The sequence below is a fragment of the Periplaneta americana genome, chromosome 6 (genome assembly GCF_040183065.1).
Source record: "Periplaneta americana isolate PAMFEO1 chromosome 6, P.americana_PAMFEO1_priV1, whole genome shotgun sequence".
Lineage (NCBI taxonomy): Eukaryota > Metazoa > Arthropoda > Insecta > Blattodea > Blattidae > Periplaneta > Periplaneta americana.
This window is the reverse complement of record NC_091122.1, coordinates 20,791,124-20,804,186: the sequence shown is the minus strand read 5'-3', so window position 1 is coordinate 20,804,186 and position 13,063 is coordinate 20,791,124. Positions and strand designations below refer to the sequence as shown.

At 36.6% G+C, this 13,063-nt stretch overlaps 1 protein-coding gene across 1 annotated transcript in view; it reads left to right on the top strand.

Moving 5' to 3' along the window:
- LOC138701137 (acyl-CoA-binding protein homolog) overlaps positions 1-12,580 on the top strand; it is a 33,957-nt gene extending 21,377 nt beyond the window's left edge. The window contains exons 3-4 of the mRNA XM_069827740.1: positions 5,934-6,048; positions 11,643-12,580. Of these exons, the coding sequence (XP_069683841.1) occupies positions 5,934-6,048; positions 11,643-11,776 (249 nt within the window). The 3' untranslated portion in view covers positions 11,777-12,580. The remainder of the gene's footprint in view (positions 1-5,933; positions 6,049-11,642) is intronic.
- Positions 12,581-13,063: the final 483 nt, after the last annotated feature.

Below are 13,063 nucleotides of genomic sequence, written 5' to 3'. Positions count from 1 at the left end.
CGGCGTTGAATCTCGGACTTATTTCGCCTTCATTAACTTCAACTTCGTGCATCATCTACAATAGTTTCCGGTCAACCGGAAGATCAAGCAGACGTGGTGCCGTGATTCGCTTCCAGGTATCATCTGTCTGAGAGACCTGCAAATGATCCCAGGGAGTCGAAGGGACTTCCACAGCAGACTACAACAGATCAGTGATTTGATAGACCTGTGTAACCCCCTAGGACAGATGGCGCCATGGTGGAACGCCGTACCTACAATGTTTCGATCTTCAGGTCAGTGTAGGGTGCAGAAGAACGTATTACATGACTTGTGGACAGATGCCATCGACCTGAGGAGGCTGAGGACAACAGGGGGACTCCGTCAGGTCGTAGCTGAATCGATAAGGTGACGCCAATCAGGTACTTACAGAAATGTAGTCCTAAGGACTTCAACAATCATCCCACAGTAAGAAGGTCGGCACATTAAGCCTTCGGGTCCTACTTAGAAAAGAAAAAATATGTAATTTCGCAGTGTGATAGATGAACTGAGGTGTTGCAACACGCATATATGTAAAATAAATGAGTGATTGAAATTTTAAGCCAATAGTCGCTGAAGGCCATGTCCTGTCACGTTGTCTATAATTTGTTAGTTTTAAGGTTTACGTGCTCTGTGAATAAATATAAAAACAATCTTTAAAAAGAAAGTAAGGGGACCTCCAGGAGATTAGAAGTTCCGAGAAAACCTTGTGTAATTGGAAAATACAGAAAGTAGGCCTATAACATACTTGCACACAAATTCACAGTTTACATTTGTCTAAGTCAATGCCAGCTTCTCAGAAGAAGAATTCCTTACATCTACTTTTACACAATGAAAAATTTACATTGACGTAAGACATTGCAACGCTGACGTGGACTACAGCAAACATGTATAAAACATCATTTTCTTTATTTCTTCGGTGCGAAGTTTTGGCTATTTGCAACGTGTCAGAGATGGACAGACATGCATCGTTTCGGGGTTACACATTGGAACTATCATCAGGAAAAGCAGGAAAAGATGGAACCTTATCTGTTACATCCGTTATCATGAGTTGTTCTCCAAGACTAGACGTCTTTCCCTGTTGATGTATAGTCTGGTGAATTATAGTGATTTTGTAGTTTCCAGGTTGCATATTCTTATGCCAACTTTATTTCGAATTTTGGTACTACAACTGGCAACGAGCTGGAATATAGTTTAGACTGTATTTTAGCTCGTTGATTAGACTTTTTTTCTAGTTCGTTGACAACTGGCAATTATTTTCTAACTCTTATGTTGTCGGCATCGTTTCTCTTTGAAAAAGCTGCCAACATTCATGAAGCAAAAGTTACTAGCAAATGTTATTTGAAATTTGAATGCAGTTAATAATTAATACCATTAATAAATACTGTAATATAGTAACAATAAATAAACAATTTACATTTTAAAGTGGTATTCGGTTTTCTCAGTTCGTACTAATTATTCCATGTAGTCAAACAAAATGAATTTTTAGGTTAGATCTCATGAATCATATACTGTTTAGTCAAACAAACGAATTTCATGTTTCCCAATAAAATAAATTTAATATTAGATTATTCATTAGTAATAATAATAATAATAATACTAATAATAATAATAATAATAATAATAATAACTGTTATTGCTGTTGCTGTTGTTTCACCGGAGTGTTCATTAATCCTGACTGCCACGCTACTAAACCATTGTATTCGGAGAACTGAAAATGTATATGAGGAGTGGATGAAGTGGCCTCCTCGCTCCCCCGATCTCGCCCCACGTGACTTATTTTTATGGGGTTATGTGAAGGATAAAGTGTTTGTGTCACTTCTACCACTGAATTTTATGAACAAAAGTTGAGAATTACTGCAGAAATCGAGGTAATTGGCAGAAGACTGTTAGAAAAATGAGCTTACATTGAGCATCTTCAGAGTATGTAAAACTTACAGTACTTGTCTTTCGAATGACACTCCGTTTACCTTGGTATAACAATAAAAAATGTATCAATCATTTACGTACATGGTATACAGGGTGAAAGGGGTATAATTGCATTAATTTAAACTAGTAATAGATATCAATAAAACTAGTAGATAAGTTCGAATAACCTCTTCTCTAACTACGTATAATGGTTATGAAAAAAATCAAGTTTCTATTGAGAGACCGGAAGTGGATACGTTGCAAGAACGCAATGCTTAATTCCCCATAAATTAAAAGCATATCTAGGCATGCAGGATTAGTAAATTTTGGCATTGTCCTTAATTGACCACCTTTAGAATTCTACAAACAGACTGGCATAAGGGAAGGTTCCTCTCATAGTAAATGCGTTTTTAATCAGCAAATTGTGTACGTTATTATACAAATGAAGCGTTTCTCGAAGAAATGACAAAGGAATATTTTTTTTCGATTTGTTCTTCGCGTTGATATCTTACCACTCATACGTCTCAGTACCCAAAAGTTTTACCATAAATGGGAATTCAAACTTCAGAAACAAATTTTTTAGGCTAAAACCGTTATTCAAATACCAAAATGACATTGACTTTTTGTCACTTACAACCTACAGATTCTGTTCTTAAAATTAATGCAGTTATACCCCTTTCACTCTGTATAATAAATAAATAAACATATATGACTTTAGTGACTTTGTATCTTTGGAGTACATTTTCTCCAGATATTTCAGATTTTCAGAATTCCACTATTACTCAATCACAGTTTTATTGTCTCATAATAACTTCGTAGTCTAAAATGGATGTAGTATACATACATGAGACCAAATGATGTGGCTTTAGCATTGCAGCCTTGATGCTGTATAAATATTAGATAAAAGAAGGCGATATTTCTTTGAAGCCGTAATGAAAGCATATTACGCAAACAAGCACATAAAATTGCACATCTGAATGCTGCGTTGACGTGTTGAAATTACAGGCAAATGTACGCCGAAGAAGGCAAATTCTTTCCATTACTATATTATTTATTTAACGATCCTTGTAAATGTCAGCAATTTATAAAACATCTTCATAGCCAGAAGGTGTAAAAATATTCTAACGACCGACGTATTGACCTCCAGAGCTCTTAGCATATTCACGAAATTGATGTAACAGGGACTAATAAATAGAGCCCGCAGTTTTATGCATGACATGTTTTAAATCATTTTTATTTACTATCGAGAAAATATAGGTAACTGCGAATTTATGTTACCGCTCATCAGTATTACAATTGTAGTCTGAAACTGTTACAAATCGTCCATCACTTGATTACATGTGATCAATACTGAAATTCAGTGGCGGCCGGTGAGGCATTTTGGTGGTGACAAAGAGTAGGACAGTGGATAATGTGATTTCATACAGTGATATCAGAATAAAATTATTTTTTGATACGTAATATACGTATAGGGTTATTCAAAACGATTTGAAAGTCCTGTAACTTTGTTAGCAAGTAAGTTTATAGAAAAATAATAATCTAAAAAAAAACATAAAACAGCTGTTTATTTATCTGACTTTTCAATAACATTACACCCCAGATCACATAATATATAACAGATTGCTCATCCTTATGTTAAAATCGGAAGCACTTTGAAGAGAACAACCGCCAGGATCGCCATCCGTCCGCCGTAAACGAACACGAGATGGCAGTACAATCGCTAATGCAATTCAAATGGGAGTTATGACGTGACTCCTTATGTAACAACTAGATGGCAGCATAGTAAACCTGACAAAAGTTGTTACCGTCAAAGCCTATAACGCAGAGGAATCTGGGTATATATTATGATCTAGGCTTAGACTATACCTAATAAGACAGTATGTTGCGTTTAATTAACACATCTGTGCAGGCTATGTTTAGACAGTTCATCTTTATGAGCAATTATAATTGCACTGAATTATATCAGTGATACGGTTATTGCTTACATTATGTTTAATTTTGTTCTGTGTGACAGTGAGCATTTCATAAAGTTGACAGCATTCGAAGTTTCATTCGGTTGGAGTTTCTGTAACATCATGTGCGACCTTGGCAATGTCCATTCTGAATGTGCGGATGCTTGCTTCGCGTGGTTAATGGAATGCGATATCATAGTAAAACAAGCCTTGGGGCAGAGCAGGTTCTTGTGGCATGTAACTTACCTTCATTCAACATCTCAATTTCCAATTATGTAATGGGTGTCCATCAATTGCTAACAGTCGATTTCGTATACCTCATATTCATCCACAGCAATAAAACTTTTAATTCTATTTTGCTTTATTAATGGATCCAATCTCTGATCCTGGGTTCTCATCAAAAAGAGGGTAAGAGGTTCGATTTGTGATAATCAGAGAAGAAATTTGCTTTGACTGTGCTGTTTTTCACCTTCAGCTCGACGATTAAGCAATTTTGTGGGATAAGGCGGTAATTCTGTGTATACTGTGTATTCTTTTGTTTGTGGCTGAGTGGAAGAGAAGGCCTGATGGCTTAAACTCCGCCAGAATAAATGCATAATACATAAATATGCTGCTATTGCGGGTAACTTTGCACGGCTATCTTAATTGTCCGACCATTTAACATTCTTTCTTGTTGACGGTTGGCTTTTCCTTTACATAATTAATTTAAGCCCCTTAAATGGACGGTCAGTGTGAAGATTAAGGTTAGACCCAAGAGCCCTTGCAAGGACGCGATATCGAATATTTTTTTAATTTACATGTCCTCCTTTCTTCGTCATTGGTTCATTGGATGTGGTGCACAATTTTACGCGAAACGTCTATTCGACCTACAAGAGAGTAAATTGTAACATTATGATATTAAAGTTTTACTCTGACGTCATTCGTGGTACCATGGAAACAGAAGTGTAAGTTGAAATACGTGTATTGCGGTTTTTTATGTGGTTCGTCTTGCTTCATTCTTTATTTACTGTGAGTCGAAGTTTTCTATTTATCAGATAAACCCCAATATCTTGTCTCCTAGTCAAATATAACTCGGACTATTACGAACATCAATAACATTCACCCTTCCCCAGCATCATGGTCTCAAAGTCGAACGGGAATTTTGAAATCTAAGCCTTAGCTTATGCATTATAATATTTTGAATTTTATTAATATCTCTTAACGTAATATTAATAAATGTAAATATTTTTCCTAACTATTTTAAAATCATTATCTAATTTTTCTCAAAAGCAATTGTTTACATTAACATTATTATTGCACGGAACTCCTCAATTACTCCTGCCTGTGGTAGGCCTACTATTCATTTAATCTTTAAATCCGTCCATTGACGGTGGCTCTGGCGGTGGTGCTTATGGTGAATTTCACACTTCTGATCCACAAAGGTTTTTATAATGGTTAGAATGTGAGCTGTTCCACGCCGCCGTAGCGTCGTGATCTAAAGCATAATTCCTAGAACTCGTGTTATGGAATGCGCGCTGGTTCTAGTCCTCATGGTGAAGAAATTTCCTCAAGAAATTTCGGCCAGTGTATGGGACCGGCGTCTCCATACATCGTGATAAATTTGGGGACCTACGGTAGGTAGCGAAATCTAGTTATGAAAACCAACTATAACGGCTGGGGAATCATCGTTCTAACCATATGATACCTTCATTGGTGATCGTCCACCTCTACTGAGGCATGTGGACGTGAAGCCAGGAGCCGGCTGGCCGGCCCTGGCCCTTCATGGGCTATTGCGCCAAAAATTATTATTATTGATTTTATTTAATATGAAGGCTACATGACGCTAGAACAGTCGTGATCATTGAAAATAATACTAAATGTGTACGAGCTGCCGGTGTTCGAACCCCTGTGTCCTTGTTTGCTGGAAAATCAACAGGAGGGGCGGCGAGGGGGAGGAGGAGGAGGAAAATAATACTGTGCAGAGAGGAGGAAGTTCATTAAGTGAACCCTTGAGACCGGCTGTAATAACCGGAGTTTCGCGTGATGTTCACCAGAATGTTGTTTCTTTTTATTTTACAGAAGTTCAACGAAGCCGCCGAGAGCGTGAAGAATCTCACGAAGCGACCCTCCGACAATGAACTGCTGGAGCTGTACGCCCTCTTCAAGCAAGCCACAGTGGGAGACAATAACACAGGTCAGTGCACTGGGGAGGAAGGATGCCTCGAAATGTTTAATTTCGTATTTAGTGCATATGGGAGACAGGGGATTTCGTATAGGACGACTTGAAAGTATCTCATATAATAAACTTTAGCTCTGTCTTTTCCTTGAGTTCAAGTACATTAATAAATAGACTAACTTCCAAATAACCAATCACAACAAAGACTACAGTTCGTAATCCAGTTCACGAAAAACGCAGCAGAAAGAATAAATTTGAAGTTCAATATTCAAAGTACATTCTTTACAGCTATAACGAGCTCGTTAAATAATAATAAAATATAGTCGAATTAAGTTCAAAATCTGTACCATTTGACCTTTGTTATTCTGAAAAGTATTACTAATTACCATTTTAATAAATACTTCACATTAGTGGTTTCATTATAGGTTACTTCAAAAAAATGCGTAAGCTGTTGAAAACTACATTTAAATAAATGAATTAAAGAAATAAATGCAACAAATGCAAGATAATTTTATAAAATGAATGAACGAACATATGAATGAATGAATGATGTGAATGGACAAAAGAATGAATCAACGAACGAATGAATGAACGAACGCATGAATGAATGAATGAATGGACAAAAGAATGAATGAACGAATGAATGAATGAACGGATGAATGAATTAATGAATGGACAAAAGAATGAATGAAAGAACAAATTAAATAAGGGATGAATGAATGAATGGACAAAAGAATGAATGAACGGATGAATGAATTAATGAATGGACAAAAGAATGGATGAAAGAAGGGACGAATGAATGAATGAATGAATGAACGGATTAATGAATGGACAAAAGAATGAATGAAAGAACGGATGAATGAATGAATAAATGGACAAAATATTGAATGAACAATGGAATGAATGAACGGATGAATGAATCAATGAATGGACAAAAGAATAAATGAAAGAACGGATGAATGAATGAATAAATGGACAAAATATTGAATGAACGAACGTATGAATGAATTAATGAATAGACAAAAGAATGAATTAATGAATGGACAAAAGAATGAATTAACGAATGGACGAATCAATGAATGAATGAATAAATGGACAAAAGAATAAACGAACGAATGAGTGAGTGAATAAATGGGTGGGTGGGTGGGTGGTAAATGAATGAAAGGGGAAATGGAAGGAGAAACATTTAAAAGGTACCCGGAAATGCGTCCTTGCAAGGGAAATTGAAGATGAGAGGAAGAATCTATTAGCTGCAAGTCTGTTGGCCACTTGTCTCACTACGATATTCGACGTGCGGCTCGCGACAGGATCATCTTGGCTGTCTGCGCATGCGCGGAATGCGCGGACTTGGTTAATAGAAACCTAACCTAACCAAATTTAACCTTAAATATATGCAAAATGTGTAACCGAAGCACGAAGAGAACTTTTTGATTTGATCTGGAATGTACACGCGAAAATAAATCTAGGTAAGAATCATGCTGGCACTGCATGAGAGGTCCACGCATGCGCCACAGCCAAACTGTTCCTGTCGGTATCCCTTCCTGTTTGTTGCCGTTTCCTTTGAAGGGATATTAGAAAATTCTGAAAAGGAAAGCCGAAAATGAACGTAACCTAAAAGCTACCATGTGAGGGGAGGCAATCAAAAGCACTAAAGAACAGCAACAAGGCAGGATCGTCGAAGATGTTAAAAGCCTAGGCAGCGAGTGGGGAGAGGGGACGCCGCAGTCCTCGCAAGAAAAGATATCCGAGCTCTTGCGCTGTGCGAGTGACACTCTGGAGTACCGAAAACGACACGAGAAAGCCAAAGCTACGATTGCATAAGGCTTTACTTGAAAAATGCCAATATTTAAGTGGAGGGAAATGTAGATCCACAGTCCATTACTTTTAGGAGTCACCTTGATATTTGTCTTAGCGCCTTAGTAAAACCACGGAAAGCCACAGGCTGGATGAGTTGTCTCAATTTAAAATATTAGCCAATTGGCTGTGAGATAGGGTAATTCCAATAAATTATTACCCGATAGACCCTGATGGTATGATGTAGGGAAGGGTGGATATTCTTATCAAAGGGGATAAAAGAATGTTTGTCCCTGACTTCGAGATTTGTTGGAGTTGGGATGGTGATTCTAGATTCCAGACGAGATAATCGATGTATCGTTTGCGGAGTTTTCAACTGAATGCAATCGCTCTGGTATGCGGTAGAATTTAGGATGATTTCATGGTTTGTTTTTATTTTTCGAGGTAAGGCGAATGTAAGGTAATCTGATAGCAAATCCTGGGTCTCATCTCGCTGCGCCAATTTCGTCACCGCTAAATAACATAGCAGTTGATACAATAACTGACTAAAAATGCTGGCTTACTCAACTGTAAATAACAGACGAGGTAAGCAAATGTGTAATCACCTCTTGAATCGTTAAGCAACAATCTGTCTCTGGAAACATTCATTCATTCATTCATTCATTCATTCATAGTTCTCTGTCCAAGGGCAGGTCTTTCACTTCAGACTCAAATTTTGCAAATCTTTCCTATTTTTTGCCTTCTTCATTGTCTTCTTATATGATCCATAAATCTTAATGTTTATCATCTGCTATCTTCTTTTGCTCCGAACTTTTCTTCTGTTCGCCATTCCTTCAGTAAGCAGTTTCTTCTCGGCCAATGACCCAACCAATTCCCTTTCCTCTTCCTCATCAGTTTCAAGCATCATTCTATCTTCAACCACTCTTTCCAACACAGCTTCATTGCTTATTCTTGTTGTCCATTTCACACGCTCAATTCTTCTCCATATTCACATTTCAAATGCTTCTAATAGTTTCTCTTCACTTTGTCGTAATGTCCATGTTTCTTCCCCATATAATGTTACACTCCATACAAAGCACTTCACTAGTCTCTTCCTTAGTTTTTTTTTCCAGAGGTCCGCAGAAGATACACCTTTTTCTATTAAAAGTTGTCCTCCTTTTGACTTCCTGGCAGCAGCTCATGTTACTGCTTATAGTACACCCCAAGTATTTGAAGCTGTCCACTTACTCCACTGCCTCATTTAGAATTCGTAAGTTTACCCTGTTTATTTTTCTCCCGACAACCATGATCTTCGTCTTGTTTGCATTTATCTTCATCCCATACTGCTCACAGATGTCAGGTAGTTCCAGTAGCATATCTCTTAGCGTCTCTGGAAAAGTGGCATAATAATGTAAAGAAAATAATGTTATGTACAATATTGACAGGGATGATAGAAAAATGTAATAATAACTGAATTTATGTAAAGCGATTTATGAGATTCCTGAGCTAAGGTAGCAGCCATGGTCTACTCCGTAACGTAACGGAGAGCAAGTTACGTCGTTACATTAGCATATATATTGCTTCATATGACCTCTAATTTGTAGGTAGCAGCATGGATCAAACGCTCCAAAGCTCGTTGAGGTCACAGCAAATTCATGGTTTGGATGCCTCGATGTTTTCTTGTTTCTTTTCATTACCAGCATTAAATGCGTAGTTCGTGTTCTCAAGACCGACTTCTTTTGACAGCTTTCTTTTCGTTTGAAATCAATTCCCAGCTATTCCAATTGTTTTATTGCTAAATAGAGAAGGTAAATGATATACAATATTAGTACTTTATGAGATATCCGGTAAATGATATGCCTAATTGTTCAAATTAAGACGATACCTAAAATTATACTCCAATTATAAAAATACCCATAAATGTTGTGTAGACAATTTTAAGCTCTAGACCAGGGCTGGGCATATTGCGTGATTCTGAGAAATGAGCGCTGTGTGCTTTAAAGAGCGCATCTTGCGAGCGCTCCGATGTATGCATACTGTACGTCATTCAGTGCCGGTGCAGTGGTGACTCTGCAGTATGATGGCGAACTTTGAAGACGGAGCTTCAGCTCATACACTAAACCGTCCCGCTATTCCCAATGCGTTTAATGTATCATGGGAGGAGGAGTTCTTTTTGGTAGAGAGCAGTGGATTAGCAAAGTGTTTAATTTGGCATAAAACACTCCAACTGATTAAGAGGTTCAATATCCAACGACATTATTCTTTACAACATGCTACTGAATATGACATATGTTGGTAATGAACGCCATAAATTAATACAACTTAAAGAAAATGTTTCTCAGATACATTATATTAGAGTATCTATTTGGTATTTACATTGCATTATAGGTTATTAAACATTTAGTAATATATAATTTTAAATTATACAAGTATTAAGATATATCATAGTATAGTATATTACAGTTCATGATATATCATATATCATATTATATATCATGAACTGTAATATACTGTACTATGATATATCATAATATTTGTATAATTTAAAATTATATATTACTAAATGTACTATAATAACTTATAATGCAATATGAATATCGAATAAATACTCTAATATAATGTACCTGAGAAACATTTTCTTTAAGTTGTATTAATTTATGGTCATATCATATCACATCATATATTATATTATATTATATTATATTATATTATATTATATTATATTATATTATATTATATTATATTATATTATATTATATTATATTATATATTAACAGAATGACAATAATGCACTTAGTGAATCGGCTATGAGAATTAGCTACAAAATTTGCCACGAAATTGCAAAGGAATTGAAAACATTCAACGAACGTAATTTCATCAAGCGATGTTTAATTATATTGGCAGATGAACTCTGTCCACAGCAAGTAAGGGAAGTGGAAGCCATACGCGTTCTCATAGAACCGTGGTGAGGAGATTGCAGTATGTGCGTATGGGTTATGTAAATAAACCTAATGATTTGTGTGTGTGCATAGAGCGAAGTTTATTTAATTAAATTAATAAGAGTGTTATAAATTCTGTAATTTACAATGGATTGATGTAATATCCTTATAAACTATTATGTACTGACAGACTGAATGACTAGAACAACCGTGGCTCTTGTTATATTAATTCAGGTAAGGTAGCTGTAATGCGAGTCCGCCACTGCGTGAGCGTTCTGCTCCGGCTTGGAATTGAAGTGCCTTGCGGAGCGAGAGCAGCTCTGGCAGACTAAATAGAGCAGCTCTCATGCCCGGCCCTGCCCTAGACCTATATCTAAAACAACTTAATAGATTGAAATAAAATTACCGGACGTGCTTGAACGTCAGTATTTTAAATAAAATATATTATTGTAGATGCTGCAGTCAGTTCAAAATATTGGTCTCTCTCTCTCTCTCTCTCGTTTTCCTCCCCATTTCCTATTCGTCACGCTTTTCAGTTTTTACAGTTCTGTTCTTCCCTTCCTTCCTATAGTCAATTCTCTTCCTTAATGGCATCCCCAATTTCCACTCCCTTCCCCTTTTGTCTCTCTCGCTCCCTTTTTCCTCCCCATCTCATTCTATTTTTCATCTGACATTTTTCCCGTTTTTCTTCCAAATCTCTCTCATTTTCCCGTTTCCCTCCCTCTCGCTTTTCCTTGTTTTTCTTTCCTTCTTCTTTTCGCATTCCCTTTCCTCTCTCTCTGTCGTTTTCCCTCCCTCTCCCTCTTACCGTTTACCCACTCTTTCTATCTTTCTCTCCCTTCCCGTTTTCCTCTCTCTTGTATTTGTAGTAGCCCATACTGAAATGTAATGTTTTTACAGAGAAACCTGGGATGCTGGACCTGAAGGGTAAAGCCAAGTGGGAGGCGTGGAACGGCAAGAAGGGAATGACCAAGGAAGCGGCGATGGAAGCTTACGTGGCGCTGGCGGAGAAGCTCAAGAGTGCGTACGCATAACAATCCCAACGGTTGTCTGTTAAATTATTGTTGCTACATTTCCTCGACACTATCGAGTCCACACACATCACATTAAAATATCCATAGGGAGAAAAAACTGAGAATTACATAAAGAAGATAGGCCTGCCAAGCCGGTGCCGGCTCAGCAGTGCCAACTTCCGCGTGAAGCTCAACAATGGTCTCTCTGTAACTACGAGAAGTGGCAACATTTGAATTTACAAACTCTGTTAATGGAGTGTATCTGTGACAAAATTTATTGACCAATGATCGGTCTCATAATCTTATTCCTTTCGTTATTAATTAAATAGACTTCCTAATGGATAAATACAGGGTTTAATTTTAGTGTCAATTGATTTAAACTGATTGGGATTACATCAATCCCATTTGAATCTTATATTTTGGCAACTACCCAGAAGTTAAAAACCAGAAATATTTTACATTTTCCGACTTATTTCCAAACAGTTCGTAGAGGTTGATGGTTGTGAGTTCTGTAAATTAAAAAAAAAGAAAACACTTTAACAGGCTGAGGGTTGTTTGGGTGAAATAAGGCATTTAGTTTAAAAATATTACATGTTAAATAGTTAAAATCAAATTGCTGCTCAAATTATACGTAGCACTTAATGTTGTATAAAATTACAATTTTCTCTGATGTATTTATTTTAAACTCTCTGAGATTGTTTCTGAATGCAGTTTAACCTTCAATCTAATTGAATAATATCAGTGTGATGCTGTTGACATAAAATTAACGGTATTAAAATTCATGTTATTTTGTTACTCTAATTTAAAATAAAAATATACAAACTATTTCTTTAAAATATTTAAACAAGAACACCTTTCCTTCACTAGTTTCCCTTACTTAATTCCTAATTAACCTCTTTTTCTGTCCCTGAACAAATGATTGCATTTTCCAGCAATTAAGCTGAACTGTAATATTATTGCATATGTTTTGTATTTATCTGCCATAACCAGTTCTAGATATACCAACTGGTTCCTTTATGCTGGTGTCTACGTACAACAAAACTGCAATTATGATAGTAAGGTCATTTGAAACAACGGTACCTACGTAGTATAACGGAAAAATATTCAAGGAAATTTTAGTTCACATTTAACATAGCAGAAGCATTCTTGGCAACTCTGAATTCACCTCGACGTAGTCTACTGGAGGCAAAGTAATTCACAAAAATCCGATTTCTAACAAAAGTTGGTTTCATCAAAGAAAACAGGCAACAGGAGAATTCGGAGCACTCTATAAAAACCTGTCCCCGTCAATGGTGTAATTTGTGCTAT